The sequence below is a fragment of the Rhinoraja longicauda genome, chromosome 8 (assembly GCF_053455715.1).
Source record: "Rhinoraja longicauda isolate Sanriku21f chromosome 8, sRhiLon1.1, whole genome shotgun sequence".
Lineage (NCBI taxonomy): Eukaryota > Metazoa > Chordata > Chondrichthyes > Rajiformes > Arhynchobatidae > Rhinoraja > Rhinoraja longicauda.
Genome location: NC_135960.1, coordinates 11398109 through 11425518, shown reverse-complemented (window position 1 = coordinate 11425518; position 27410 = coordinate 11398109). Strand labels below are relative to the sequence as shown.

Genomic DNA, 27410 nt, shown 5'->3' with positions numbered 1-27410 from the left:
CGACTTTTCCCTCCTACACTTTCTTAATGTAAAGGAGCGATGCATTCAGAAATCAATTTAAAAAGAAGAAGAAAAAAAATACCGGACATTTTAACTGAACAAAAAGCAGCACCTAATTTTAGGCAAAACAGTGGAATATCGGTTTCTAATTTAAAACAGAATACATGCACAATTAAAGCGGGCATTAACCCAGTACTGGCATGGTGCCAACACTTGTTCTACTCAGTCCACACATCTCTCCCGAGTCGACCAACAACCAAAGGCACCAGCTATTCCGCGCAGATGTGAACATTTGGGATAAACTAGATCCCTTTTCATCTTTTTGAACACAAGGGAGTGCGTTGTTAGGGCGTTCGACTTCGGGTGCAAGAGATGTAAAGACGGAGGGGATTGAAGTTATTTGGTCGTTGAAAACAACCATCTTCAGATGGTTGTGTTCAGACTTGTCCTGGTTTTGGAATGGGGGAAGGGGAACGGGATGTGTAGGAAGGAACTGGAAATGCTGGTTTAAACCGAAGATAGACGCAAAAAGCTGGAGTGAGTAACTCAGCGGGTCAGACAGCATCTCTGGAGAAAAGGAACAGGTGACATTTCGGGTAGAGACCCTTAAAAGGAACAGGTGACGTTTCAGGTCGAGTGCTCTCCCCTCCAGACTCTCAGTCTGAAGAAGGGTCTCGACCCGAAGCGTCACCTATACCTTTTCTCCAGAGACGCTGCCTGACCCGCTGAGATACTCACTCCAGCTTTTTGTGTGTGTGTCTAAGAGGAAAGGGATGGTAGATTGGCAGTGTGAGGGGTTGCCATTATTACAAATGGGCAAAAGTCACTTTATACAGAAGAAAACGTTACTTCCTGATCGCCTGGTTTGTCGGTAAATTGACAAGGAAACTGTACACGGAGCACATCACTGGTGAACATCCCTCATTCCCACCTGCCATTACCCAGCCCCTGTCACCAACCCCGTTCAAAGAACAAGACTCCTTACTGCACGAACAGTAGCTCCACTCTCCCCCCCCCCCCCCCCCCCCCGCCAATCTTCATTCACCACATATTTATCATCGAGCAGCGATAACTCAGTGTCCATTCCTTGGGTTGAGATTGAAACAAAGGCTGGCATTGTGTGCGTTTTTTTGTTTTGTTACTGTGCTCCAGCATTCTTCAGATTGTGCGCATAGACAAACTCAGTGTAGGTCCTGTCGGCGGCAGCGGCCTGCGGATTCCACGCACGTTGGAGGAGCAGGGAGCCATCAGCGCAGGGTAGCCTGGACCATGGGGCAGAGTTAGTGGTTAGCAGTCAGCCGTCTAGGAAGGGAGTGAGTCACAAGGTTGATAGAAGCCCAGAAGAAGAAGAAGAAGAAGAAGAAGAAGAAGAAGAGGAATGAATATGTGTGTTGGGAAGAGGGAGACAGGAAAGATTTAAAGCACTGAAATCTCTTGTACCAACTCCATAACCTCCAGTTGGAGTGTGTAGGGAGCTGCTGCTGATGCTGGTTTAAACCAAAGATAGACACAAAAAAGCTGGAGTAACTCAGCGGGTCAGACAGCATCTCTGGAGAAGAGGAACAGGTGACGTTTCCCTCCGTCTGAGGAAGGGCCTCGACCCGAAACGTCACCTATTCCTTTTCTCCAGAGATGCTGTCTGGCCCGCTGAGTTACTCCAGCTTTCTGTGTCTATTTTCTGGCTGGGGTGCTCAACTTTCAACTGCACAGTAAATAATTATTAACTGGCATTCGCTGGATGGTAACTATTTCAAAATATCAAGCACGCTATCAGAAAAATGTAGCCTTGAAGGTTATCTTTTATTGTTTTACTGGCTCTGGAAATCCTCCCCCCAAACCCCTATCTCTCCATTCTCCTTCAGAAGCTTGTTTCAAACCTACTTCTTTCACCATGTTCTTTGGCTCAACGTCAATTAGTTAGTCTGACTGTGAAACAACTATTTTCCCATGCCAAATGGCATAGTTGTGTCACATCATTTAACATTGCTCATTTTAAGTTTACTCGGCATTTCTAACTTCACCTCGGCAGAGCAAAGTGGTTATCTGATGAAACTCATTGATCCACTCATCATTTTAATTTCATGTTTCATGGATTTTGTGGGGTTTTTTATTGTTGGAAGATCAATTTCCCTTCTTGGATAAATAAAGTTCTATCGAATCGTATCGTTTACATGCAGGAAGGAGAAAGTCTGTTTCTAATCTTCTATGTGACTCGAGACACACAATAACATGGTTAACTCAACTGGTGACTGAAGTGTGCAAGAAGGAACTGCAGATGCTGATTTATACCGAAGATAAACACAAAGTGCTGGAGTAACTCCGCAGGTCTGGCAGCAACCCCGCAGAAAAGGAATAGGTGACCTTCCGGGTCAGAAACCTCTTTCAGACTCTGAGGTCTGAAGTCCCTGTCTGAAGAAGGGTTCAAACCCAAAACATCGCCTATTCCTTTTCTCCAGAGATGCTGCCTGACCTGCTGAGTTTCTCCAGCACTTTGTGTCTATCTTGCTTATTGAAGTGACATGGAGATCCATTTACTACGTATTGTGACACAGAAAGAGGTAATTTATCCCCTTGGGTTCATGCCAGCTCCCAAAGTACCTCCATCATTCCCATTCTCCCTTCTTATTTCCCTGCGGCTTTGCAAATTATTTTCTCTCGTATTCCGACAAACTCTAGAGTCATGCAGCATGGAAACAGGCCCTTCGGCCCAACTTGCCTGTGCCAACCAAGATGGCCCTTCTATGCTAGTGGCATCTGCCTGCGTTTGGACCATATCCCTCTAAACCTTTCCCAACTATGTACCTGTCTAAATGAACCTGTCCGACCTCTCCTTCAATTCTTTTGCCACTTATCTACATGAAGGCGGAATTAACCTACCAGCAGCTTTTTGGAGGATAGACACTGACTTGGCCACCACAGCGACTAGGCTTGTATACACTGGAATTTAGAAGGATGAGAGGGGATCTTATCGAAACGTATAAGATTATTAAGGGGTTGGACACGTTAGAGGCAGGAAACAGGTTCCCAATGTTGGGGGAGTCCAGAACAAGGGGCCACAGTTTAAGAATAAGGGGTAGGCCATTTAGAACTGAGATGAGGAAAAACTTTTTCAGTCAGAGAGTTGTGAATCTGTGGAATTCTCTGCCTCAGAAGGCAGTGGAGGCCAATTCTCTGAATGCATTCAAGAGAGAGCTAGATAGAGCTCTTAAGGATAGCGGAGTCAGGGGGTATGGGGAGAAGGCAGGAACGGGGTACTGATTGAGAATGATCAGCCATGATCACATTGAATGGTGGTGCTGGCTCGAAGGGCCGAATGGCCTCCTCCTGCACCTATTGTCTATTGAGAGAAAAATAGTGGGAGGAGACTTCATGCAAGTCCTGAGTAAACACGGATACATTGGTCACCGACTGCTACTCTTTAGTTAATTAGTTAGCAGCCTCCATATTGAACACTTGGAAACACTGAGTTGCAATGTAACAGATTATTCTCTGAGTGGGGGAATCAATGCAATGTGGGTATAACTGTGGTACCATTAATGCCTGAGCTGGCTGGGTCCTGATGGGCACAATTGCTAGACTGTGCCCATGGTAGATGAGGAACAAACTAACTTTTTGAAACAAACTGGAGAACCCGGAGAAAACTCACACGGTCACAGGGAGAACGTACAAACTCTGTACAGACAGCACCTGTAATCAGGATCAATTCCAGGTCTCTAATGCTCCGAGGCAGCAACACTACCGCTGCACCACTGTGCTGCCCATGAGGGCTAAACCTCTCCAAATCAGTCTTCATCAATCTACCCATTAAAGATCAGTTGACTATGAAAGTACCAGCAGGAGTGAAGATCACACAGTCCTTGGAGTGACAAAGTCCCATCTTCACATTGAAGGGACTCTGGTCATTCTACACAACACTACACTAATGTTAAACATGTTCAACAGAACCGACAAATGGATGGTCCTTTTTGCCGTTGCTCTGGAGATTAATATCATGCTCTATGTTCAGTGGCGTCTGCTCTACCTTTTGATCATGGCTAAACTACTTGTCCCTCTCAACCCCATTCTCCTGCCTTCTCCACGTAACCTTTGACGCTCCAACCTAACAAGAACCTAGCAATCACTGCTTTAAAAATACCCAATGACTTGGCCTCCACAGCCGTCTGTGGCAACGAATTCTGCAGATTCACCACCCCCTGTCGAAATAAATTCCTCTGTTACTCCATTCCAATGGTACGTCCTTTTATTCTGAGGCTGTGCCCTCTGGTCCTAGACTCTCCCCCTACTGGAAACATCCTCTCCAATATCCACTCTATCTCGGCCTTCTGTTTCCTCCTGCTAAATGTTTCCACCATGCCAGGACATTTTGTGTTCTGTCCCTGAGTAATAATCATAGAGTGATACAGTGTGGAAACAGGCACTTCGGCCCAACTTGCCCACACCGGCCAACATGTCCCAGCTACACTAGTCCCACCTGCCCGTGTTTGGTCCATATCCCTCCAAACCTGTCCTTTCACGTACCTGTCTAACTGTTTCTTAAATGTTGGGATAGTCCCTGCCTCAACTACCTCCTTTAGCCGCTTGTTCCATACACCCACCACCCTTTGTGTGAAAAAGTTACCCCTCAGATTACTTTTTAAATCTTTTCCCCTTCACCCTAAACCTATGTCCTCGATTCCCCTACTTCGGGCAAGATACTGTGCATCTACCCGATCTATTCCTCTCATGATTTTATACACCTCAATAAGATCACCCTTCATCCTCCTGCACTCCAAGGAATAGAGCCCCATCCTACTCAACCTCTCCTGACAGCTCAGACCCTCGAGCCCGAGCAACATCCTTGTGAATCTTCTTTGTACACTTTTCAGCTTGTCCTCTCTGTACCCTTTCCAGTCTGGGCCTTTATGTGGAGATCTGTTGCAATCTGTCAGACACAGGTTCTTAGACATGCTATATGTATTCAACACAAGGGCGGCACGGTGGTGCAGCGGTAGAGTTGCTGCCTTACAGCGAATGCAGCGCCAGAGACCCGGGTTCGATCCCGACTCGGGGTGCTGACTGTACGGAGTTTGTACGTTCTCCCCGTGACCTGCGTGGGTTTTCTCCGAGATCTTCGGTTTCCTCCCACACGCCAAAAAACGTACAGGTATGTAGGTTAATTGGCTTGGTAAATGTAGAAATTGTCCCTGGTGGGTGTAGGATAGTGTCAATAAACGGGGATCGCTTATTCCGTGCTGTATCTCTAAACTAAACTAATCTTCCGAACACTAGAGATAACATTGCTTTAAAAAAAAAGGTAACATAAAGATCAAGTGCAGGATTATTGAAAGATAGTAGTGACAGGCTCTAATGCAAGAAACAATATGAGACGCAGACAACATTTGCAGAGCTCAGTGTGATAACTAGGCCATAACTATAGTGTTTTCCTTACAACCACTTAACAGAAAATATTATCTTTGCATGACCTCATATAGCTATGGCTCCAACTCTGCCCCTCATTCTTCAGCACAGTGGGGACAGGAGGCCAGTTCATCTTCATGCTGTAACCATTTCAGAACAGAGCAAGCAGAAGCAACATGCAATGTTAACCACAGCCATCATCACCTTCTCAAATGCATCTAGGATCAGAGGAACCGCTTATTTCTCAGTGTGATATAACCCCCCCCCCCCCCCCCCCCCCTTCCACCAGGGGAGATAAGAGGAATTGACCCTGAAATGTTATCTTAATTTACTGCAGAATCTACCATTAATTTCTCATGTGCAAAGCACCATCATTGGTATACGGTTTGGGATTAAATTGGTTTACGATTACCTACTCAATAATGGAACGTATAAAACACCAGCTTTGAGGCATTGGAACAAATGTCTGAAATAGCTCAGTTTCCAAGACAGAATTGTTCTATTTTAAATTTTACAACACATTAATTAATAAGGATGTCAGGGGTTATGGGGAAAAAAGCTGGAGAATGGGGTTGAGAGAGAAATATAGATCAGCCGTGATTGAATGGTGGAGTTAAGTTTGATGGGCCAAATGGCCGAATTCTGCTCTAACAATTTATGAACTTATGAACAATTACATTCATTTGGCACAAGATTATTTGGATAGTATGGTGATATTTAAAGAATACAATTTAATTTGGGTCAGGAAGGCAATGAGAAAATACAGCATTTTAGTGATGATGCTGCAGGGGAGACAGCTATAATATTGCCAATGAAAAGTGTGGAACATAATGACTTGAATTCACTCCACATAATGCCCAAAAAGGTGGTTCGGTACTCTGTGGGAGGGTTTGTGTTTCACATCTTCCCAGAGAAACCAGCCTGCCAAGAGAATGGGTGACAAAGCTTCAAGGAAGCAGGTTACAGGTTGTTTGTTCTGTTTAATCATCCACACTAGCTGGTGGCACAGTGGTAGAGTTGCTGCCTTTCAGTGGCAAACACCCTGGTTCGATCCTGACTACGGGTGTTTGTCTGTACAGAGTTTGTACATTCTCCCTGTGACATGCGTGGGTTTTGCCCGGGAGCTCCGGTTTCCACCCCAAATCCAGGTTTGTGCGCTAATTGGCTTAGAAAAATTGTAAATTGCTTCTAGCGTGTGTAGGATAGTGTTAGTGGGCAGGAATCGCTGGTCGGCGCGGACTCGTGGGCCAAAGAGCCTTTCCGCGCTGTATCTCTAAACTAAACTAGAATTAGCTCTTGGAACAAGTAACTTGGAGAAAGCTTTGGGCATTTACTTTTCCTCAAATCACTTCCAGTGGAATATTGGATAACTGGTCAGAGTCTGATGAGTGACGTGCAAGTTTTAGGTCAAGCTTTCACCCTTATGTTATATTACCCAATTAGAGAGTGTATTTAGAGCTTGTTCCTTTTGATGCTTTGTCAGCATTTAATGGTGTCCAAATTTCAACATTAATGCACATTTTACCCCGCAGTTTTTATAATGTGACAAATCTTTTTTTTTAATTCACAGGTGTTGTAAAATTCATGATATATAATCTCTCTTTCCTGAACATTCCCTCACTGATACTGGTTCCAATTGGCCCATCTTATTTCCCAAAATCAAAACCAACAATATGCCCTTTATAAGGATCTGCAGATGGTGGTTTACACTGAAGATGGAGACAAAATGCCAGAGTAACTCAGAGGGTCAGGCAGCATCTCTGGAGAAAAGGAATAGGTGACGTTTCGGGTCGAGACCCTTCTACAGTTCAGGGGTGATGTCTGAAGAAGGATCTCGACCCTAAATGTCACCCATTCCTTCTCTCTAGAGATGCTGCCTGACTCATTGAGTCATTCCAGCTTTTTATGTCTTCGGCAGATTCTCTGTGTTAATCTGAAGAAGGGTCTTGACCCGAAACGTCTATTCTTTTTCTCTAAAGAAACTGAATTACTCCAGCACTTGATGTTGATCAACAATATTTCCTTCCTGGTTGGTCTGGACAAGTTTTGAACAGAAACATTTTTCCAAGTGAATTTTAAAAATTCATCCCCTTTGCATCTTTTAAATAATTAGTTCTCCTATTTATATTAAGCCAATTCAGCATCACCATGATCACAACATCCATGTATTTTAGCTGCTAATCTTTGAAAATCTCCATCTGCAATAGCTGTGGATGTTCGATCACTGTGTATAATTAAGACTGAGATTGACAAATTATTGGTCATAAAGACAAGAACAGCAATGGATATGAAGATATGGAAATACTACAGTGGTGATGTGATGCAAGATAAGAGGCGCAAGCCTATCAAACGGAGCAGCACAGTGGCGGAGCGGTAGAGTTGCTGCCTTATAGCGTCTGAGACCCAGGTTTGATCCTAACTATGGGTGCTATCTATGTGGAGTTTGCACGTTCTTCCTGTGACAGCGCGGTTTTTCTCCGGGTGTTCTGGTTTCCTCCCACATTCCAAAGACAATCAGGTTTGTTGGTTAATTGGCTTGGGCAAAACAATTTGTAAATTGTCCCTAGTGTGTGGGATAGTGTTAGTGCACGAGATGATCGCTGGTCGGCGCAGACTCGGTGGGCTATTCTACGCACACCAGGCACAATATACAATTATACCAAGCCAATTAGCCTACAAACCTGTACATCTTTGAAGTGCGAGAGGAAACCAAAGCATCCAGAGAAAACCCATGCAGGTCATGGGGAGAATGTACAACCTCCATACAGACAGCACCCATAGTCGGGATCAAACCCGGGTCTCTAGCGCTGTAAGGCAGCAACTCTATCGCTGTGACACTGTATCTCTAAGCTAAATGAAGATTAGGTTCAAGGGCCTACGTCTTCTATTCCCTTTGCATCTCGAGGCTAATCTCACACAGCCACGTAAATTAATCAGATGATTTTGCAGGAAAAGCGAGCCTTTACTTTAGTTACAAGCACAAATTGAGGCATGCAGAAAATGGTCCTTCATGGAAGCAGAAAATTAATTCCATTATGGCCAGCCCATCCCATGGCACAGCCAGCAATCAGACCAAAGAGGAAAACCATCACCCACCAACAGAAGGAACACAACTGCATTCAACGGCTTCGCATTACGTCAACCTCCGGTGAGTTCCACCACCTTGACCACACACAGATTCCAGAGACAGAGACAAAAATTCAGAGAAGCCAGTTGATTCAATGACTTTGATCAGAGCTGCAGAGCTTACAGCGTACACAGTAGCACAGGAAAACAGAATGAAGATCATCACACCTTTGAGCAGCAGACAAGCACTTGCAGTCGTTAGCAGCGCCCAACAATTTAAAACCCTTTCAACTGGTATCATTGTCAAACCTGTACAACAAACGAGATTTGGAAAGGAAAAGGTTTATGGAGCAGTGAAGCCTCATTGTTACATGGTCTTGGATTATAAATACAATTGCTCTCATTGTCAATGCTTGTTAGACAGCTGAAATCTTTCAATGGACAATGAGGCTTCACACAAACCAACGTGGCATTATTGAAGTTCCACGTGCTAATTAGGGCTTATTTTAATTACAACCCAGAACGTCCAGGACTGATCTGAAATGGCGATCATTCCAGCCCAGGGTCTGGTGTAAGGGACCATCTCAGATTCAACCCCTTGTTGATTTTGTACCATTCTGGTATATTCTAACCATAAATAAGTCCCATGGTAGGACAATCATCGCACCTTACCGCGGTATATTGCATCCAAACATTGTGCTTGGCCATGAAAAGTTCAAATATGATAGCGGCAACTTTGGACCCGGGTTCGATCCTGACTACGGGTGCTGTTTGTACGGAGTTTGCATTTTCTCCTTGTGACTGTGTGGGTTTTCCCCGGGCGCACTGGCTTCCTCCCACATTCCCAAGACAGACAGGTTTGTGGTTAATTGGCCTCAGTAAAAATTGTACATTGCCCCTACTGTGTAGAATAGGCCAAGTGTATGGGGAAATGGTTGATGGAATTTAACTCTGGCAAGTGCAAAGTGATGAGGTTTGGGGAAGTTGAACCAGGCCTGGATTCACTTAATAAATATCAGGGCCATGGGGAGTGTTATTGAACTGAGAGGTCTTGAGTTACAGGGACATAGTTCCCCGAAAGGTAACACAGGTAAACGAGTAGTGTAGGAAAATAAATGCAGATGCTGGTACAAATCGAAGGTATTTATTCACAAAATGCTGGAGTAACTCAGCAGGTCAGGCAGCATCTCAGGAGGGAAGGAATGGGTGACGTTTCTTCAGACCCTTCTTCAGACTGTAAACGAGTGGTGAAGACAGCATATGATGTGCTTTCCTTTACAAGTCAAGTCATTGAGTATTGGAGTTGCGATAACAGGTTACAATTGTACAAATTGTTGGTTAGGCTATAATTGGAGTATTGTTGGCAGTTCTAGTCATAAATGCTGTAGGAAGAGTGTGATTAATCTAGAGGGCTGTAAAGAAGGTTGTGTTTCCTGGACTGGAGGGCTTGAGTTATGAGGTGAGACTGGATAAGCTCGGACTGTTTTCCCTGGAGAAAAGGAGGCTTGGAGCTAATCTTAGAAAGGTATTCTAAAACGATGAGGACCTTTATCTGGGTCCATCATCCATTCCCTTGCCCAATATCCCAGTCGAGCTTGTAGGGGACTTGGTAAATCTGCTGAGGTGGAAGAACACACAAATTTCATTCTTGCCTACAATATATTCTGGGCAACTATCCCCATTGTTAACTATCCCCAGGATATCAGGGAACAAATAATGGAAGAAGCCTAACGGGTCAAATCAGTTCGCAAGTTCACAAGTTCAAGGAGCAGAATTAGGTCATTCGGCCCATCAAATCTACACTGCAATTCAATCATGGCCGATCGATCTTTCCCTCTCAACCCCATTCTCCTGCCTTCCCCCCATAACCCCCGACACCCTTATTAATCAAGAATCTGTCAATCTGTGCCTCACAAATATCCAATGATGGCCTCCACAGCCGTCTGCAGCAGTGAATGGCAGAGGCACAGCTTTGTGCTATTAAAAGAACCTGGTAAATCATTGTAGGCAACAATGAAAGAAAATATTTCAACGATCAGCCATATCATATTTGACTTTTCAAATCACCAATATGCCACCAACATATATTATCGGACACAATCTTAAACTAAGCTTTAAGTGCATTTGTACGGTGAAATAACAATCAAAATTCTTCTGACAAACTCACACGCACACATAACGCTAGTTGTTGAACAATAAATCATCCTTACCTCCTCTTCTCAGATTGATTGTGTCCCGGGCTTCTGGGAAGATTTTCTATTTCAATTGGCACAGGGGCATTGGGCAATGCCGTCACAACAGGGATCATCGATCTCATAGTTACGGTCTTAAAAGACAGGAACGACAGTTGTGTGAATATTCGTAAAGAGCAATCTGAAGTGACTTATATGTTGGATATGAACATGCATCTCTCCCCATCCCATCCAATGTGAGAACCTCATTTAATGCTAAGAGTTTAAATTTGTCTGCTAATTACACCAACTCCCCTATTTCCTTAGACTACTGAGGAGGTTTGGCACCTACTTCTACAATTGCACCAAAGAAAATATCCTATGCGGATTGCCACACAGCTTGGTTTGGCCACAGCTCTGCCCAAGACAACAAGAAATTGGAGAGAGTTATGGATATATCCCAGACCATCACGTAAACCAGCCTCTCCTCCCAACGGCTCCATCTACACTTCACGCTGCCTCAGGAAAACAGCCAACACAATGGAGGACCATTGACACCCCATTCCGGTCATTCCATCTTCTCCTCTTCCTTCAGGTACAAAAGTTTGAAAACATGCATCACCAGATTCAGGAACAGCCTCGTCCTTGCTGTTATAGGACAACTGAACAGTCCTCTCATAAACTAAAGGTGTAGTTCCATCTCCCAACTGACTTAATTGCACCCTTTGCACTTTTTAAAATGTATCTCATAAGCCAAGGATGTATTCCTAATCCTCCAGCCCACCTTGATGCAAACCTCCTTTATCAACACTTTTTCTGCAGCTGTAAAAATATATTTTACATGGTTTGATTGTATTGAAATATGGAAGATTTGACTGGATAACATGCCAAACAAAGTTTTCACTGTATCTTGGTGTGTGTGTGTGTGTGACCATAATAAACCAATACCTTGCATATAGTGGTACATAAAATCCTGAGGGGTCATTGATAATGTGGACAGCCACAGTAGTTTCCCCAAAGTAGGAGAATCTAAAGCTACAAGGCTTAAGGAAAGAGGGGGGTGATTTAATGGGGACCAAAGGGCAATATTTTCACATGTATGGAATGAGCAACCAGAAGAAATGGTGAAGGCAGGTACAATTACAACATTTGAAAGATATTTGAACAGGTACATAGGAGAGGTTTGGAGGAACATTGGCTAGGTGACGGGTATTAGATTAGTCGGTTAGGCAAGTTGGCCAGTATGGACAAATTGGGCTGAATGGCCTGTTTCCATGCATATAACCATATAACAACTACAGCACGGAAACAGGCCCGTTCGGCCCTACCAGTCCATGCCGACCACTCTCTCTGACCTAGTCTCATCTACCTGCTCTCAGAACATAACCCTCCAATCCCCTCTTATCCATATACCTATCCAATTTACTCTTAAATAATAAAATCGAGCCTGCCTCCACCACTTCCACCGGAAGCCCATTCCATACAGCCACCACCCTCTGAGTAAAGAAGTTACCCCTCATGTTACCCCTAAACTTTTGTCTCTCAATTCTGAAGCTATGTCCCCTTGTTGGAATCTTCCCCACTCTCAAAGGGAAAAGCCTACCCACGTCAACTCTGTCCGTCCCTCTTAAAATTTTTAAAACCTCTATCAAGTCCCCCCTCAACCTTCTACGCTCCAAAGAATAAAGACCCAACCTGTTCAACCTCTCTCTGTAGCTTAAGTGCTGAAACCCAGGCAACATTCTAGTAAATCTCCATTGTACCCTCTCCATTTTGGGGGGGGGGGGGGAACAGCAGTAGAATGGGCTAATTGAGTAGCGTTAAAGAACCATCACAGGCAAAATGGGATAAATAACTTCCTCGTTGTGCAATTCTGTGAATGCAGTGTGATTATGACTTTCACAGAATGCCAGAAGCTAAGAGTCACACTTTCATCAATTAAGTTCAAGCAGATGGAAGTGTGTTGTCAATTATTTAAATGACTTTCAAGGAGAACCCCATTTCCCGCAAGATACAGCTGTTGCAGTCTCAGCTCAGGGACTCCTGACCAAAGTGCACTGCGGGGCGTAGCATTAGACAATGCAACCTGTGAATGAAGCAAGCAGTGAACACACTTAACACACATTCGGAAGACATACCTGAGAGGCAAGTTTCTGGCTTGCTGTGTTAAAGAGCAAACTGGTTGGAGGAGAAAAAGAACAATGGCCTCAAATTAGTTTTAAATGAAGTACAATACATTTTAACTTTCCTGAAAAGAAAATTCTGCATCAAGTTCTCCAAAACAATGTAAATAATCTCTCTGTTTGTCCAACTGGGAACATTTCATCATGAATAAAATGGAAAACAAAACACAGAAACAGGTTTGCAGCCAGAAAACTAAAGGTTAGTATCTAAGAGTATTTTACAAAATGTAGTGTTCATTTTTAAAAGCCCGCCCAATAATTTAACGAAATTTCATACAGTATAATAGGCTACCCACCCCCCACACAGAAAGTAGTGAAACTTGCAATTTACTAAAGAAGACAGCCTAAAAGATTCTTGGAAGACCCACTTCGGCTTCAACTAACAAGCTTTGTTTGCACGGTCCTAACATCATCCCTTCCAACTGCAACTCCCACCTGCCCAGGGACTTGGCTTGAAAGACCAAAAAGTTTATTTTGGGAGCTTTTGGCGTTTCATAAATCACTGCACTGTTGAAAGATGCCCCTGTGTATTAACATCAAGTAAAGCTGGGATTAGAATTTGGGATATCTCAACCTATCTCACAGGATAAACAGCCCGACGGACTTTCTGCTCAACTTCGCATAGGAATAATGGGTAAATATCAGAAGTGAGGCAATAATTTTAATAACCTACCAAAAGATTTATATAATGACCAGGGAAGAATGCAGAATTCAGTTACAGCGGCCTTAATTTATAATTACAGTGAAGCTCTGACAATACAGAACTTTCACAACATTGAAAGTTGGGCAGATTTTCTAGACTTCTAGATAGTACCCCTCCTAATGCCCCAATCCACGCTTAATTCTCCTTTTGCAAACAGATGCTAGCTAGTGGAATAATACATTTTCCAATTGATCTGACGACTTTAAAAAGAGCACCAAAAACAGAACCCTAGGGAGGTTAAAAGGACTGCGACAAAGAGGGCCTTGTTGTGCTTGAAGGGAGTGTGGGAAACTGGGTCCCGGTAAGTTTAAAGGGACTGCAAGAAAGAGGGAGTTTAAAGGAAGTGTGGAAAACAAGGTCCTGGTGTGTTTAAAGGCTGTGCGGGAATGAGGGTTCCAGCCAGTTTAAAGGGAGTGTGGGAAACAGAGAGCAGCTGATTTTAAAATGGGATTCAGGGCACTGGTTAGTCTAAAGGAAAGCAAGAAAGATTACTCAGATGCTAGATCAAGGGAGTTTCTAAATAATCGGATACAAGGAGGAAAAGAGGGGAGAAGGAAAGTGATCACAGAGAAACAATCCATCCCCAAAAGGCAGAAGATGCCTGTAGCAGCTGATGAATCATCCCCTTCATCCCACAGGTGCCCTACTAGGCACAGTGGTGCGCTAGAGACGCGGGTTCGATCCCGACTACGGGTGCTGTTTGTGTGGAGTTTGTACATTCTCCCCGTGACCACGTGGGTTTTCTCTGGGTGCTCTGGTTTCCTCCCACACTCCAAAGACATACAAGTTTGCAGGTTAATTGGCTTCGATAAGACTTGTAAAATATACCTAGCGTGTAGGTTATGTTAGTGTACGGGGATTGCTGGTCGGCACGGACTCGGTGGGCTATAGGGCCTGTTTCCGCGCTGTATGTATCTCTGACCTAAATACGCTCAGTCATATTTATTGGGCTGTCCGTAAGTCAAGCATTCTTAACCTGGAGGGGACGTATGGTGTGTTAATTTGGTAATTGCAGCCGATCAATTAGAAAACTACATTAGAATTGTCTGCTCCACTTCAAAAGGTTGGTCAATTTATCAATGAGTTCAGTTTTGTAGGAATGGAAAGTCTGTTGATCTGTGAGGGATAAAGTCAACATTTACTGCCATAAATTCCAACTCGACTCAACACAGAGTGTTCATTGTTTGTGTACAAAAATAGTCGCAGTAAGTCCAAGTGATGTGAAGCGTAGTCATCAGTCTGAGACAACCCCACTTCAATGACTAGGCTTCACTCGAGGTGCTTGTACATGGGTATTGTTCCTCCAGGAGTTTTGTATTCAGGGAAAATTCAAGATGCACCTCAAACTGCGGAGCATGTGGACAATACAGCTCACCCCCTCCATGAACCACTGGTAAACCTGAGGAGTACCTTCAGCAACAGACTGGTTCCACTAAGATGCAGCACAATAATATATTCCTTTATTATTACAGTGTTACAGCAGCAAAATGGAGAGCAAGAGATCGTTCATTACAAATAAAAGTAAAGACAAGGATAAATTGTCATCAGTTTACTGTGTATTCCTTAACTGTTACTGTTAACTCGTCCGCTGGGAGCAGTGCTGGTTGTGCAGTCTCACAGCAGCGGGAAGGAAGGACCTCCTCTTTCTCTCCTTCACACACTAGGGGTGAAGGAGTCTGTCACTGAAGGAGCTACTCAGTGCATGGGGTGGGAGTCGTCCAGCAGCGATGTTAACTTTGCCATCATCCTCCTCTCTCCCACCGCCTGCACTGAGTCGAGGGGGCAACCCAGGAAAGAGCTGGCCTTCCTGACCAGCTTGTCAAGTCTCTTTTCGCCGCTGAGATGCTGTTGCTCCAGCAGATCACTCCATAGAAAATGGCTGATACATTTAGAAGGTCCTTAGGAGTGCCCCCTGCACTCCAAAGGAACTGAGTCTCCTCAGCAGATAAAGTCTGCTCTGGCCCTTTCTGTATAATGCATTGGTGTTTTCGGTCCAGTCCAATTTATTATTGAGGTAAACACCCAGATACTTATAAGAATCCACCCTCCCGATATCCATTCCCTGGATGTTCACCGGTGTCGGGGGGATCTGGCTGTGCCTGCGGAAATCTACCACCATCTCCCTGGTTTTCCCCGCATTAATCCGGAGGCGGTTCCGCTGGCACCAGTCCACAAACTCCTTGATCAGTTCTCTGTACGCCCTGTCATCGTCGCCTGTGATGAGGCCGATGATGGCAGAGTCGTCAGAGAACTGCTGTAGATAGGATCCTTCTTCCCTGTGGCTATCAAACTACACAACTCCTCCCCCTTCTGTAGTGGGGTAGACTGACTCCCCTCCAACCCCCCCTCCCTCCCCTCCACCCCCCCCCCCCCCCCCCCCCACCATCTTTGCACATCCTCAATCCTTTCCACTGGTCACTTTAATTTCATGTTTCATGTATCTTGTGTTTTATGACTGTTGGCAGATCAATTTCCCTCCTGAGATAAATAAAGTTCCATCGTATCGTATGAATCACATTCCCTTCGCTCGGTGTTCCGTCAGCTTGGCCAGGGAGTGCTTTAAAGATTGAGACCCACCCCTGCATTCGCTACAATAGCATGCTGTGCTTCACTGGGCAGGAAGTACAACCACAGCATGACTGATAAACGAGAACAAATTGCATTCTTGGGAAGAAAGGTTTCCACTTCACCACAGGCGAACTGGAAAGAAATTGCATTTTAAAAAGGGACGCTATCGTCGAGAGAGAGGGGAATGCAAGTGGCTTTGCAAAGCTTTAGAACATAATGCCTTTGTTTGGTGCTGTCATAACATAAGATCATAAGTGACAGGAGTAGAAATAGGCCATTCAGCCCATCAAGTCTACTCCGCCATTCAATCATGGCTGATCTATCTCTCCCTCCTAACCCCATTCTCCTGCCTTGTCCCCACAACCTCTGACACCTGTACTAACCAAGAATCTATCTATCTCTGTAACATATCTACCTATTTTGTAAAACAAGGCATCAATTTCAGTAACTCTGCAATGACCACTGTGTGGGGAGGGACAGTGATGGGTTGAGACTATAAAGGCTCAGGAGACATCTGTATGGGAGCAACATCTGTTCAGAAGGGAACACAGAATGGGACAGGTCAGTGGAACAGCTGGTAAAGCAATTGCCTCTCAGATGCAGTGACTCAGGTTCAATTCTGACCTTGAGTGCTTGCACTTTGTCCCTGTATCAGCATGAGTTTCCTCCCACTTCCCAGAGGTGTGTAGTTTAGTAGGTTATTTGGCCACTGTAAATTGCCTGTATCATGTGGCATAGTGATTAAATCCAGAGATTGGAGGTGGAGGGGGGGGGGGGGGGTGAATGGATCATAGAACATAGATAAAATAAAATGGAATTAATCCAGAAAGGACATCATCTCAAAGGGCCAAGGGGATGCTTCCATATTTCATGACTAAGACCCTATTGGAGAAATTATAGATAATGTGCAGAAATAATATCAATAAGAACCTCAAGTGAGGTTCTCCTCCTCAAACAATAGATATTAGTGCAAAAAAAATTATAATATTTACTTCAAAGTTATATGAGTGGCACCTTTTAAATCAAATCTGTTTCCAGTCTGTGCAAATCTACTCCTCCCACAACACTGCCAAGACCACATCAGCAACATCAAGTCTATTCCTGTCTCACCTCAAGTACCTCAAGTTGCTTGTGGTAACTCCAACTTACCACAGGTTTTCCGAGCACTGCCCACCTGCACGACGGCCACATGGGCTGAACAAACAATCTATTGCCATTATCCGTCCCAATAGACGTCAACTTGGCAGCAACCCTGTCGTTCATTAAACCTCCAATTCAGCAAAGTGTTCACCTACCTTGGCTCCAAGTTTTTGTTGAAAGGATTGGCTGCAAAACAAAATGGAGGAGTAGTGGTCAGAAACATTCTTGGTGAACATGTAGTTTAACAGGTAATGGTTATTGTAGAATTATAACGTTTATATTAATAATCTAAAAATCAGGATATAAAAGAATTTGTTATGTAGCTGCACTTCGAATAAGGCAATTATTCGAGAAGCATCTATGGAAGGTCATTAAAGCTAAGGGATTAGCCAAGAAATTTGGGCTGAAATTTTCCATGCCATAAGACTCTGACTCTCATCTGTATACTAAAATTCTCGTTTGTTTATTTGTTTGTTTGTTCCTGAACTACAGCCAAAACGGTACACGATAGCGCGACAATTTAAGGCCCACCTTACTCACCATCGTCCCTTTGGTGCTAATGGAAGAAGTCTCATTGAAATTGGTGTTATATTTTTCAAGTTATTCACATTTTAAAGTTTAAATCTATCTCCTAGGGAGGGGGGGGGAAGGGGTGGAGGGAGGATAAGGGGGGTTGAGTGGGATGGAGTGGGGGGGGAGGGAGGAGGGGAGGGGAGGGGGAGAGGTGGAGAGGAGAGGGTGCTGCACCAATGCAGGAGGTGTTGCCCAACGGGTCCACTTGGTCTAGTTGATTATACAATCGCTAATAATGTCAAAAGATTTCTTGCAATTAGTTATAAAAGCACATGCCCAATTTTTAGGGGATTGATCTACCTGCAAATTTTATCAGATTTTTTTTTAAAATCCCCGATTTTTAATTAAAAAAATATTAAAAATGCAGGAAACACTCAGCAGGTAAGGCCACATCTGTAGTGAGAGAAACAGAGTGAATGTTTCAGATTAACGACCTTCCATCAGGCATTCAGTCCGTTTCTCTTTCCACTCCCTGACCATCTCTCATAACTCTGGTTCCTCTCTCCCCTGACTCTCAGCCTGAAGAAGGATCTCGACCCAAAACGTCACCTATTCCTTTTCCCCAGAGATGCTACCCAACCCGCTGAGTTACTCCAGCATTTTGTGTCTATCTTCGCTGTAAACCAGCATCTGCATTTCCTTCCTACACCTTTCACATTTTCTACTTTTATTTGTGATTTCTAACATCCGCATTTCTTTGCTTTTTATTTGAATCCCTTGCACTTTCATAAGTTCATAGGTGATAGCAGCTGAATTAGGCCATTCACCCCATCAAGTCTACTCCGCTATTCAATCGTGGCTGATCTATCTCTCCCTCCTAACCCCATTCTCCTGCTTTTTCCCCCAATAATCCCCCACACCCTTAATAATCTAGAATTTATCTATGCCTTAAAAATATCTACTGACTTGGCCTCCATGCCTTTCTGTGGCAATGAAGTCCACAGATTCACCACCCTCTGACTAAAGAAATGTGGCCATTGTAAATCCTCTCCACCTCAGGCCTTTAGAAACCAGTCCAATAATTTAACATGCGTCACGTCATTCACTACAGTATTACCTCGCTGCTGTGTCGACCGTCTTGAATAACGTCTGCTCGGTCTACGTTCAAAGGACACTTGCCGCCGCGGTTTGTTGGTTTTGGTGGTCTGGTACTCCGTTCTGCCACTGGAAATCAAACCAATCCAGAAAATAACTTTGGAAGTTTCTACAGGCAAGCTCACGATTTTGTACCTTTGTCGGCGCCAAAAGGTGGCAACACTTGCCTAGGTGAGGTTTGTATGACTTGGATGAAGGGATTAAAAGTACCATTAGCAAATTTGCCGATGATACAAAGCTAGGTGGCAGTGTGAACTGTGAGGAAGATGCTATGAGGTTGCAGGGTGACTTGGACAGGTTGTGTGAGTGGGCGGATGCATGGCAGATGCAGTTTAATGTAGATAAGTGTGAGGTTATCCACTTTGGTGGTAAGAATAGGAAGGCAGATTATTATTTGAATGGCGTCAAGTTAGGATAAGGGGACGTACAACGTGATCTGGGTGTCTTAGTGCATCAGTCACTGAAAGGAAGCATGCAGGTACAGCAGGCAGTGAAGAAAGCCAATGGAATGTTGGCCTTCATAACAAGAGGAGTTGAGTATAGGAGCAAAGAGGTCCTTCTGCAGTTGTACAGGGCCCTAATGGGACCGCACCTGGAGTACTGTGTGCAGTTTTGGTCTCCAAATTTGAGGAAGGATATTCTTGCTATTGAGGGCGTGCAGCGTAGGTTTACTAAGTTAATTCCCGGAATGGCGGGACTGTCATATGTTGAAAGACTGGAGCGACTAGGTTTGTATACACTGGAATTTAGAAGGATGAGAGGGGATCTTATCGAAACGTACAAGATTATTAAGGGGTTGGACATGTTAGAGACAGGAAACATGTTCCCAATGTTGGGGGAGTCCAGAACCAGGGGCCACAGTTTAAGAATAAGGGGTAGGCCATTTAGAACAGAGATGAGGAAAAACTTTTTTAGTCAGAGAGTTGTGAATCTGTGGAATTCTCTGCCTCAGAGGGCAGTGGAGGCCAATTCTCTGAATACATTCAAGAGAGAGCTAGATAGAGCTTTTAAGGATAGCGGAGTCAGGGGGTATGGGGAGAAAGCAGGAACGGGGTACTGATTGAGAATGATCAGCCATGATCAATAGACAATAGACAATAGGTGCAGGAGTAGGCCATTCAGCCCTTCGAGCCAGCACCGCCATTCAATGCGATCATGGCTGATCACTCTCAATCAGTACCCCATTCCTGCCTTCTCCCCATACCCCCTCACTCCGCTATCCTTAAGAGCTCTATCCAGCTCTCTCTTGAAAGCATCCAACGAACTGGCTTCCACTGCCTTCTGAGGCAGAGAATTCCACACCTTCACCACTCTCTGACTGAAAAAGTTCTTCCTCATCTCCGTTCTAAATGGCCTACCCCTTATTCTTAAACTGTGGCCCCTTGTTCTGGACTCCCCCAACATTGGGAACATGTTTCCTGCCTCTAATGTGTCCAATCCCCTAATTATCTTATATGTTTCAATAAGATCCCCCCTCATCCTTCTAAATTCCAGTGTATACAAGCCTAATTGCTCCAGCCTTTCAACATACGACAGATCACATTGAATGGCGGTGCTGGCTCGAAGGGCCGAATGGCCTACTCCTGCACCTATTGTCTATTGTCTATTGTTTGCTGCATGATTTTGCCGGGTTGAACGCAAGGTAAAGCATTTCACTGCACCCAGCTGCATGCGACAAAGTATCAAGTCAAGTCAAGTTTATTTGTCACATACACATACAAGATGTGCAGTGAAATGAAAGGTCGACCCAAGGCCCCGCGACTCGGGACTTGAATGGAGGGTGACCGCTAACACTGAACTTGAGGAAAAACTGCTTTATCCAAGTCAAGGATAAAAGCTCAATAGCCCTTGGATTACTTTAGACACAGTACAGATTCTATATTAAAGGAAAGGCAAGTGATGGAGAGAAGGAAAACATTGATGACGTGAGACCCCGAGGGGTGAGGATTCCCAAAAGGTGAAAAGGGTGGAGCACATGCACGGTAGTATTTCTGTGCTGAGGTAAACAAGTGGGTTACTTTACGTAAACAGACATTTTATACATCTGGGAACTACAGTTATCAACGCCTGCATGGATTATAATCCAAAATACACTAAACAACTAATCATATCCCTCTTTCATTGAAGTCTTTCAAGTTCCAGCCACTAATTACATAAGGCTGCCTGAGCAAGTTGCCAGCAGTATCAACCTGCTCTTCACCCCATTCCCAGGCACTGCCAAAGTTTCACTGACAAAGCTACCTAATACAATAGACAATAGACAATAGGTGCAGGAGGAGGTCATTTGGCCCTTCGAGCCAGCACAGCCATTCACCGTGATCATGGCTGATCATCCACATACCCGATAGCTCCCCATATCCCCTGACTCCGCCATCAATAAGAGGTCTATCTAACTCTCTCTTGAAAGCATCCAGGGAATTGGCCTCCAATGCCTTCTGAGGCAGAGAGTTCCACAGCTTCACAACTCTCTGAGTGAAAAGGTTTTTCCTCACCTCCGTTCTAAATGGCCTATCCCTTAATCTTAAACTGTGGCCCCTGGTTCTGGACTCCCGCAACATCGGGAACATGTTTCCTGCCTCTAGCGTGTCCGATCCCTTAATAATCTTATACGTTTCAAATAAGATCCCCTCTCATCCTTCTAAATTCTAGAGTATACAAGCCCAGTCGCTCCAGTCTTTCAACATACGACAGTCCCGCCATTCCGGGAATTAACCTCATCAACCTACGCTGCACTCCCTCAATAGTAAGAATGTCCTTCCTCAAATTTGGAGACCAAAACTGCACACAATACACCTGGTGAGGTCTCACTAGGGCCCTGCACAATTGCAGAAGGACTTCTTTGCTCCTATACTCAAACTCCTCTTGTTGTGAAGGCCAACATTCCATTGGCTTTCTTCACTGCCTGCTGTATCTGCATGCTTACTTTCAGTGACTGATAATCTAGGACACCCAGATCTCGCTGTACTTCCCCTTTTCCTAACTTGACACCATTCGGATAATAATCTGCCTTCCGGTACTTACCACCAAACTGGATAACCTCACATTTATCCACATGAAACTGCATCTGCCCACTCGAAAAACTTGTCCAAGTCACCCTGCATCCTCCTCAAACTTCACACTGCCACCCAGCTTTGTGTCATCTGCAAATTTGCTAATGTTACTTTTAATCCCTTCATCTAAGTCATCCATTTCCAAAGTTTGCTGGGGCCTGGAAATAATTACCTGTATCTGAAGCGTGACCCCATCCGCACAAATGCCAGCTGGTTGGAATTCTTTTGGACAGGTCCCCTCAATCGGAAAAAAGCGTGATGCTCCACAGCACACTTCCAGAGGTGTTTGCAGGCCTTGGGATGGTCCAGCCGGAATACAAAGGTGTGTTCTTGCTCCTTACCCTTGCGGAAACAGCAATGCTGAGTCATCGACCTGGCACTTCCACCACCCTTGCCTCACCCCACACTTCATCCAGTTCTGGCTGTCCGCCTTTCCTCAGGATGCAACTCGGGAAAGCAGTCAGAGCGCTAATGCAGTAATTATCACCAATCCAGCTCCAGGGTGGCCCTGTAGTGTAGCGGCAGAGTTGTTGCCTTACAGTGTGGGTTTGATCCTGACTACACTGGCTTGTATACACTGGAATTTAGAAGGATGAGAGGAGATCTTATCAAAACGTATAAGATTATTAAGGGGTTGGACATGTTAGAGGCAGGAAACATGTTCCCAATGTTGGGGGAGTCCAGAACAAGGGGCCACAGTTTAAGAATAAGGGGTAGGCCATTTAGAACTGAGATGGGGAAAAACTTTTTCAGTCAGAGAGTTGTGAATCTGTGGAATTCTCTGCCTCAGAAGGCAGTGGAGGCCAATTCTCTGAATGCATTCAAGAGAGAGCTAGATAGACCTCTTCAGGATAGCGGAGTCAGGGGGTATGGGGAGAAGGCAGGAACGGGGTACTGATTGAGAATGATCAGCCATGATCACATTGAATGGCGGTGCTGGCTCGAAGGCCCGAATGGCCTCCTCCTGTACCTATTGTCTATTGACTATGGCTGCTGTCGGTACGGAGTTTATATGTTCTCCCTGTGACCACGTGGGTTTTCCCCGGGTGCCCTGGTTTCCTCCCACACTCAAAAGTCAAGTTAATTGGCGGCTTTGGTTAAAAAAAAATGTAAATTGTCGCTGGGGTGTAGGATAGTGTCAGTGCACGGGGATCGCTGGTCGGCGTGGTATCTCTATACTAAACTAAAGCCAAAGTGTTTTACAGCAGTATTGTACTGTCATCATTGCTGCTGTTACAGCAATGTGAGACATTGGGATATCTAGATCCAGAAGGCTCTTGGTTCATTCTCTGCCGGTTAGTTGAAGGATCACTAAATCAATAATGAACAGCACATTCACAAATATATTGGGAAACTTACGGAGGATATGATCACAGTTTTGTTGGCTGCTCCCATGAATACAATGAAACCCTCTTCCACTATTGCTAATTGTACAGAAAGAACGAACACAGTGCACAATAGATAATATTCAGTGACACTGAAATGTAGAACCAATTGACCAAGGTCGACACAAAATGCTGGAGTAACTCAGCGGGTCAGGCAGCATCTCTGGAGAGAAGGAATGGGTGACGTTTCGGGTCAAGACCCTACTTCAGACTGATGTCAGGGGAGGGGGGGGACAGGGCTTTCTCCATCGCTGCTCCCACCCTATGGAACTCACTACCCCAAACCGTTAGAGACTCCTCCACACTCACCACATTCAAAACATCACTGAAGTCTCACCGGTTCAGTACTGCCTTCAACCACTGAAGGTCACCTCACCTTCTGTCTCCTTTCTCTGTTCATTTATTTATTTACTTATTTATCTATTTATTCATTTCCCTATGTTCTCAAAATCTCTGTAAAGCGTCTTTGAGTATATGAAAAGCGCTATATAAATAAAATGCATTATTATTATTATTATTAAAGATAGGATGTAGTCGGAGACAGGAAGACTAGTGGGAGAACTGGGAAGGGGGGATAGAGAGGGAAAGCAGGGACTATCTGAAGTTAGAGAAGTCAATTGACCAAGGTCTTCTAGAGAGACAAACACAAATTACAACAGCTTTTAATAACCAGAACCTACCTTTTTTTTTTACTCAAAAGATTCACGGAAAATTTCTAAAACTGAAAGCTATTTGACCCATTATGTTTCTGCTCAAAAGAGAGCTACTAAAGCTATTTCTACCTTCCAACACGATGAGTTGAGACCAGTATGGCCATGGATCAAGTGCAGATCCAGGCATGTTGCTAAAATGTTTTCACGTTGTTAAAATGTGTTGTACTTCCTGCCTCTGCCACATTTTCAAGATCCAGATCCCTAGATAGAAGATCTAGAGATCCCTCCAAGTTTGGTTTAGTTTAGAGATACAGCATGGAAACAGGCCCTTTGGCCCACCGAGTCCACGCCGACCAGCGATCCCCACACACTAGTCTGTCTTCGGAGTGTGGGAGGAAACCGGAGCACCCGGAGAAAACCCACATGTTCACTGGGAGAGCGTACAAACTCTGTACGGACAAGCCACCCGTGGTCAGGATCAAACTCGGGTCCCTGTCGCTTTCAGGCAGATATAAGGAGTGAAAAATAAATTTCCTCGTCTTCCTCACAATCCCACAACTTTAAATCCATATGCCTACAGCTATCAGAAGTACATTCTCCCTGCTAGTGCGTTCTATAACTCAGCTTATAAAGGGAAATATCCTGTTTAAGTAAGGAAAATGTTGGACACATTCACGAGGTCAGGGGCTGATCTTCAAACAGAAAAGGCTTCTCTGTTTCAGGACCAATGCCAATGATCAGAAAGATGGAACGCGAACCTAACACCTTAACCCTGTTTCTCTTCCCACAGATGCTGCCCGACCTGCTGAGTGTTCCCAACATTTTGTTTTTCATTTTCAGCATCTGCAATATTTTGTTTTGATTGTCAAATCATCTCCAAGGTCTCTTTGCCTTACCTGCTCATCATCCTCCACGACCACAAGAGTGAGTTTGCTTTTCTTAAATTCCAATTTGATGATTTTCGGCCTAAAAAAAAAAGTAAAAACGCAGAGCTTTTAATTTCCAAAATTGTAAATAATGCCAAAATATTTTAAGAAACTGAAAGCTCCTACTCATTGGATACAAACACGTTTTTTTTTCAACATCTACTTAACTACGAAATTGCTGAGCATTTGGATAGCAGTAACAGGATCATTCCGAGTCAGCATGGATTTACGAAGGGGAAATCATGCTTGACAAATCTACTGGAATTTTTTGAGGATGTAACTAGGAAAATTGACAGGGGAGAGTCTGTGGATGTGGTGTACCTCGACTTTCTGAAAGCCTTCGACAAGGTCCCACATAGGAGATTAGTGGTCAAAATTAGGGCACATGGTATTGGGGATAGGGTACTGACATGGATAGAAAATTGGTTGACAGACAGAAAGCAAAGAGTGGGGATAAATGGGTCCCTTTCGGAATGGCAGGCAGTGACCAGTGGGGTACCGCAAGGTTTGGTGCTGGGACCCCAGCTATTTACGATATACATTAATGACTTAGACGAAGGGATTAAAAGTACCATTAGCAAATTTGCAGATGATACTAAGCTGGGGGGTAGTGTGAATTGTGAGGAAGATGCAATAAGGCTGCAGGGTGACTTGGACAGGTTGTGTGAGTGGGCGGATACATGGCAGATGCAGTTTAATGTAGATAAGTGTGAGGTTATTCACTTTGGAAGTAAGAATAGAAAGGCAGATTATTATCTGAATGGTGTCAAGTTAGGAGGAGGGGCAGTTCAACGAGATCTGGGTGTCCTAGTGCATCAGTCAATGAAAGGAAGCATGCAGGTACAGCAGGCAGTGAAGAAAGCCAATGGAATGTTGGCCTTCGTAACAAGAGGAGTTGAGTATAGGAGCAAAGAGGTCCTTCTACAGTTGTACCGGGCCCTGGTGAGGCCGCACCTGGAGTACTGTGTGCAGTTTTGGTCTCCAAATTTGAGGAAGGATATTCTTGCTATGGAGGGCGTGCAGCGTAGGTTCACTAGGTTAATTCCCGGAATGGCGGGACTGTCGTATGTTGAAAGGCTGGAGCGATTGGGCTTGTATACACTGGAATTTAGAAGGATAGAGGGGGGATCTTATTGAAACATATAAGATAATTAGGGGATTGGACACATTAGAGGCAGGAAACATGTTCCCAATGTTGGGGGAGTCCAGAACAAGGGGCCACAGTTTAAGAATAAGGGGTAGGCCATTTAGAACGGAGATGAGGAAGAACTTTTTCAGTCAGAGAGTGGTGAAGGTGTGGAATTCTCTGCCTCAGAAGGCAGTGGAGGCCAGTTCGTTGGATGCTTTCAAGAGAGAGCTGGATAGAGCTCTTAAGGATAGCGGAATGAGGGGGTATGGGGAGAAGGCAGGAACGGGGTACTGATTGAGAGTGATCAGCCATGATCGCATTGAATGGCGGTGCTGGCTCGAAGGGCTGAATGGCCTACTCCTGCACCTATTGTTTATTGTCTATTGTCTATTGTCTAATGTGACTTTATCCACTTTAAAATATTCTGCTTCAGTAGCACCTGATAGGCCTGCATAAGAGTGGATGCGGAGAGGATGTTTCCAGTAGTGGGAGAGTCTAGGACCAGAGGGCACAGCCTCAAGAGCAAAAGGACGTACCTTTAGAATGGAGATGAGAAGGCTTTTCTTTAGCCAGAGGGTGGTGAACCTGTGGAATTCATTGCCACAGACGGCAGTGGAGGCCAAGTAATTCGGTATTTTTAAAGCAGATATTGATAGGGTTCTTCATTAGTAAGGGCGTCAAAGGTTACAGGGATAAGGCAGGAGAATAGGGTTGAGAGGGAAAAATAGATCAGCCATGGTTGAATAGTGGAGCAGACTCAACGGGCTGAATGGCCTAAATCTGCTCCAATGTCTTATGGTCTTATGTCTGGCAGTTTTGATCATTGATTTTGATTAAAAAATGAGTAATACTAGCCAACCTCTGTGCCACACGCAAAACTGATAAGCTGCAAAAAAAAATTCAGATATGACACCGTCAAAGAGATCAGGTGACAACTAAACATCACCTCAGGATATCAGCCGAACATCACAATTACATTACAACCGAACGGTTGCTTCATTGGTGAAGCAATTAAGTACCAACGTAAAATCTTCAAAGCAACAACCTCCACAAAGAAGTGGAGACTATTGCTAACAGCATTGTCAGATAATGTCAACAACAGGAAGATGGAGGAACCAACTGACCAGAAGAAAAGTCCAATCTTGGTTTCTCCTTCAAAGACCAGCACTCCTGTTGGGGTCAGACCCAAGCTGTATTCGTTTCCATCTCTTCCCTAAGAACACAAATAGAGCCATTTAAAAAAAAAAAAATCACAATTCAGAAAAAGTACTCAAACTCTTCCATAGTATGAATGCATGACTATTCAAATCAAGTCTGGTTGGGTCTGAAGAAGGATCCACAAAAAACCCATCACCTATCCACTTTCGCCAA

At 44.4% G+C, this 27410-nt stretch overlaps 1 protein-coding gene across 2 annotated transcripts in view; it reads right to left on the bottom strand.

Moving 5' to 3' along the window:
- Positions 1–27410, bottom strand: part of epb41l5 (erythrocyte membrane protein band 4.1 like 5) — a 150014-nt gene that overhangs the window by 43848 nt on the left and 78756 nt on the right. For both annotated transcript variants that reach the window (XM_078403326.1, XM_078403327.1), the window contains exons 9-15: positions 27164–27252; positions 24881–24950; positions 22119–22288; positions 18859–18965; positions 17384–17414; positions 12773–12812; positions 10674–10789 (exon numbers count right to left, since the gene is read on the bottom strand). In XM_078403326.1, coding sequence (XP_078259452.1) covers positions 10674–10789; positions 12773–12812; positions 17384–17414; positions 18859–18965; positions 22119–22288; positions 24881–24950; positions 27164–27252 — 623 coding nt within the window. The remainder of the gene's footprint in view (positions 1–10673; positions 10790–12772; positions 12813–17383; positions 17415–18858; positions 18966–22118; positions 22289–24880; positions 24951–27163; positions 27253–27410) is intronic.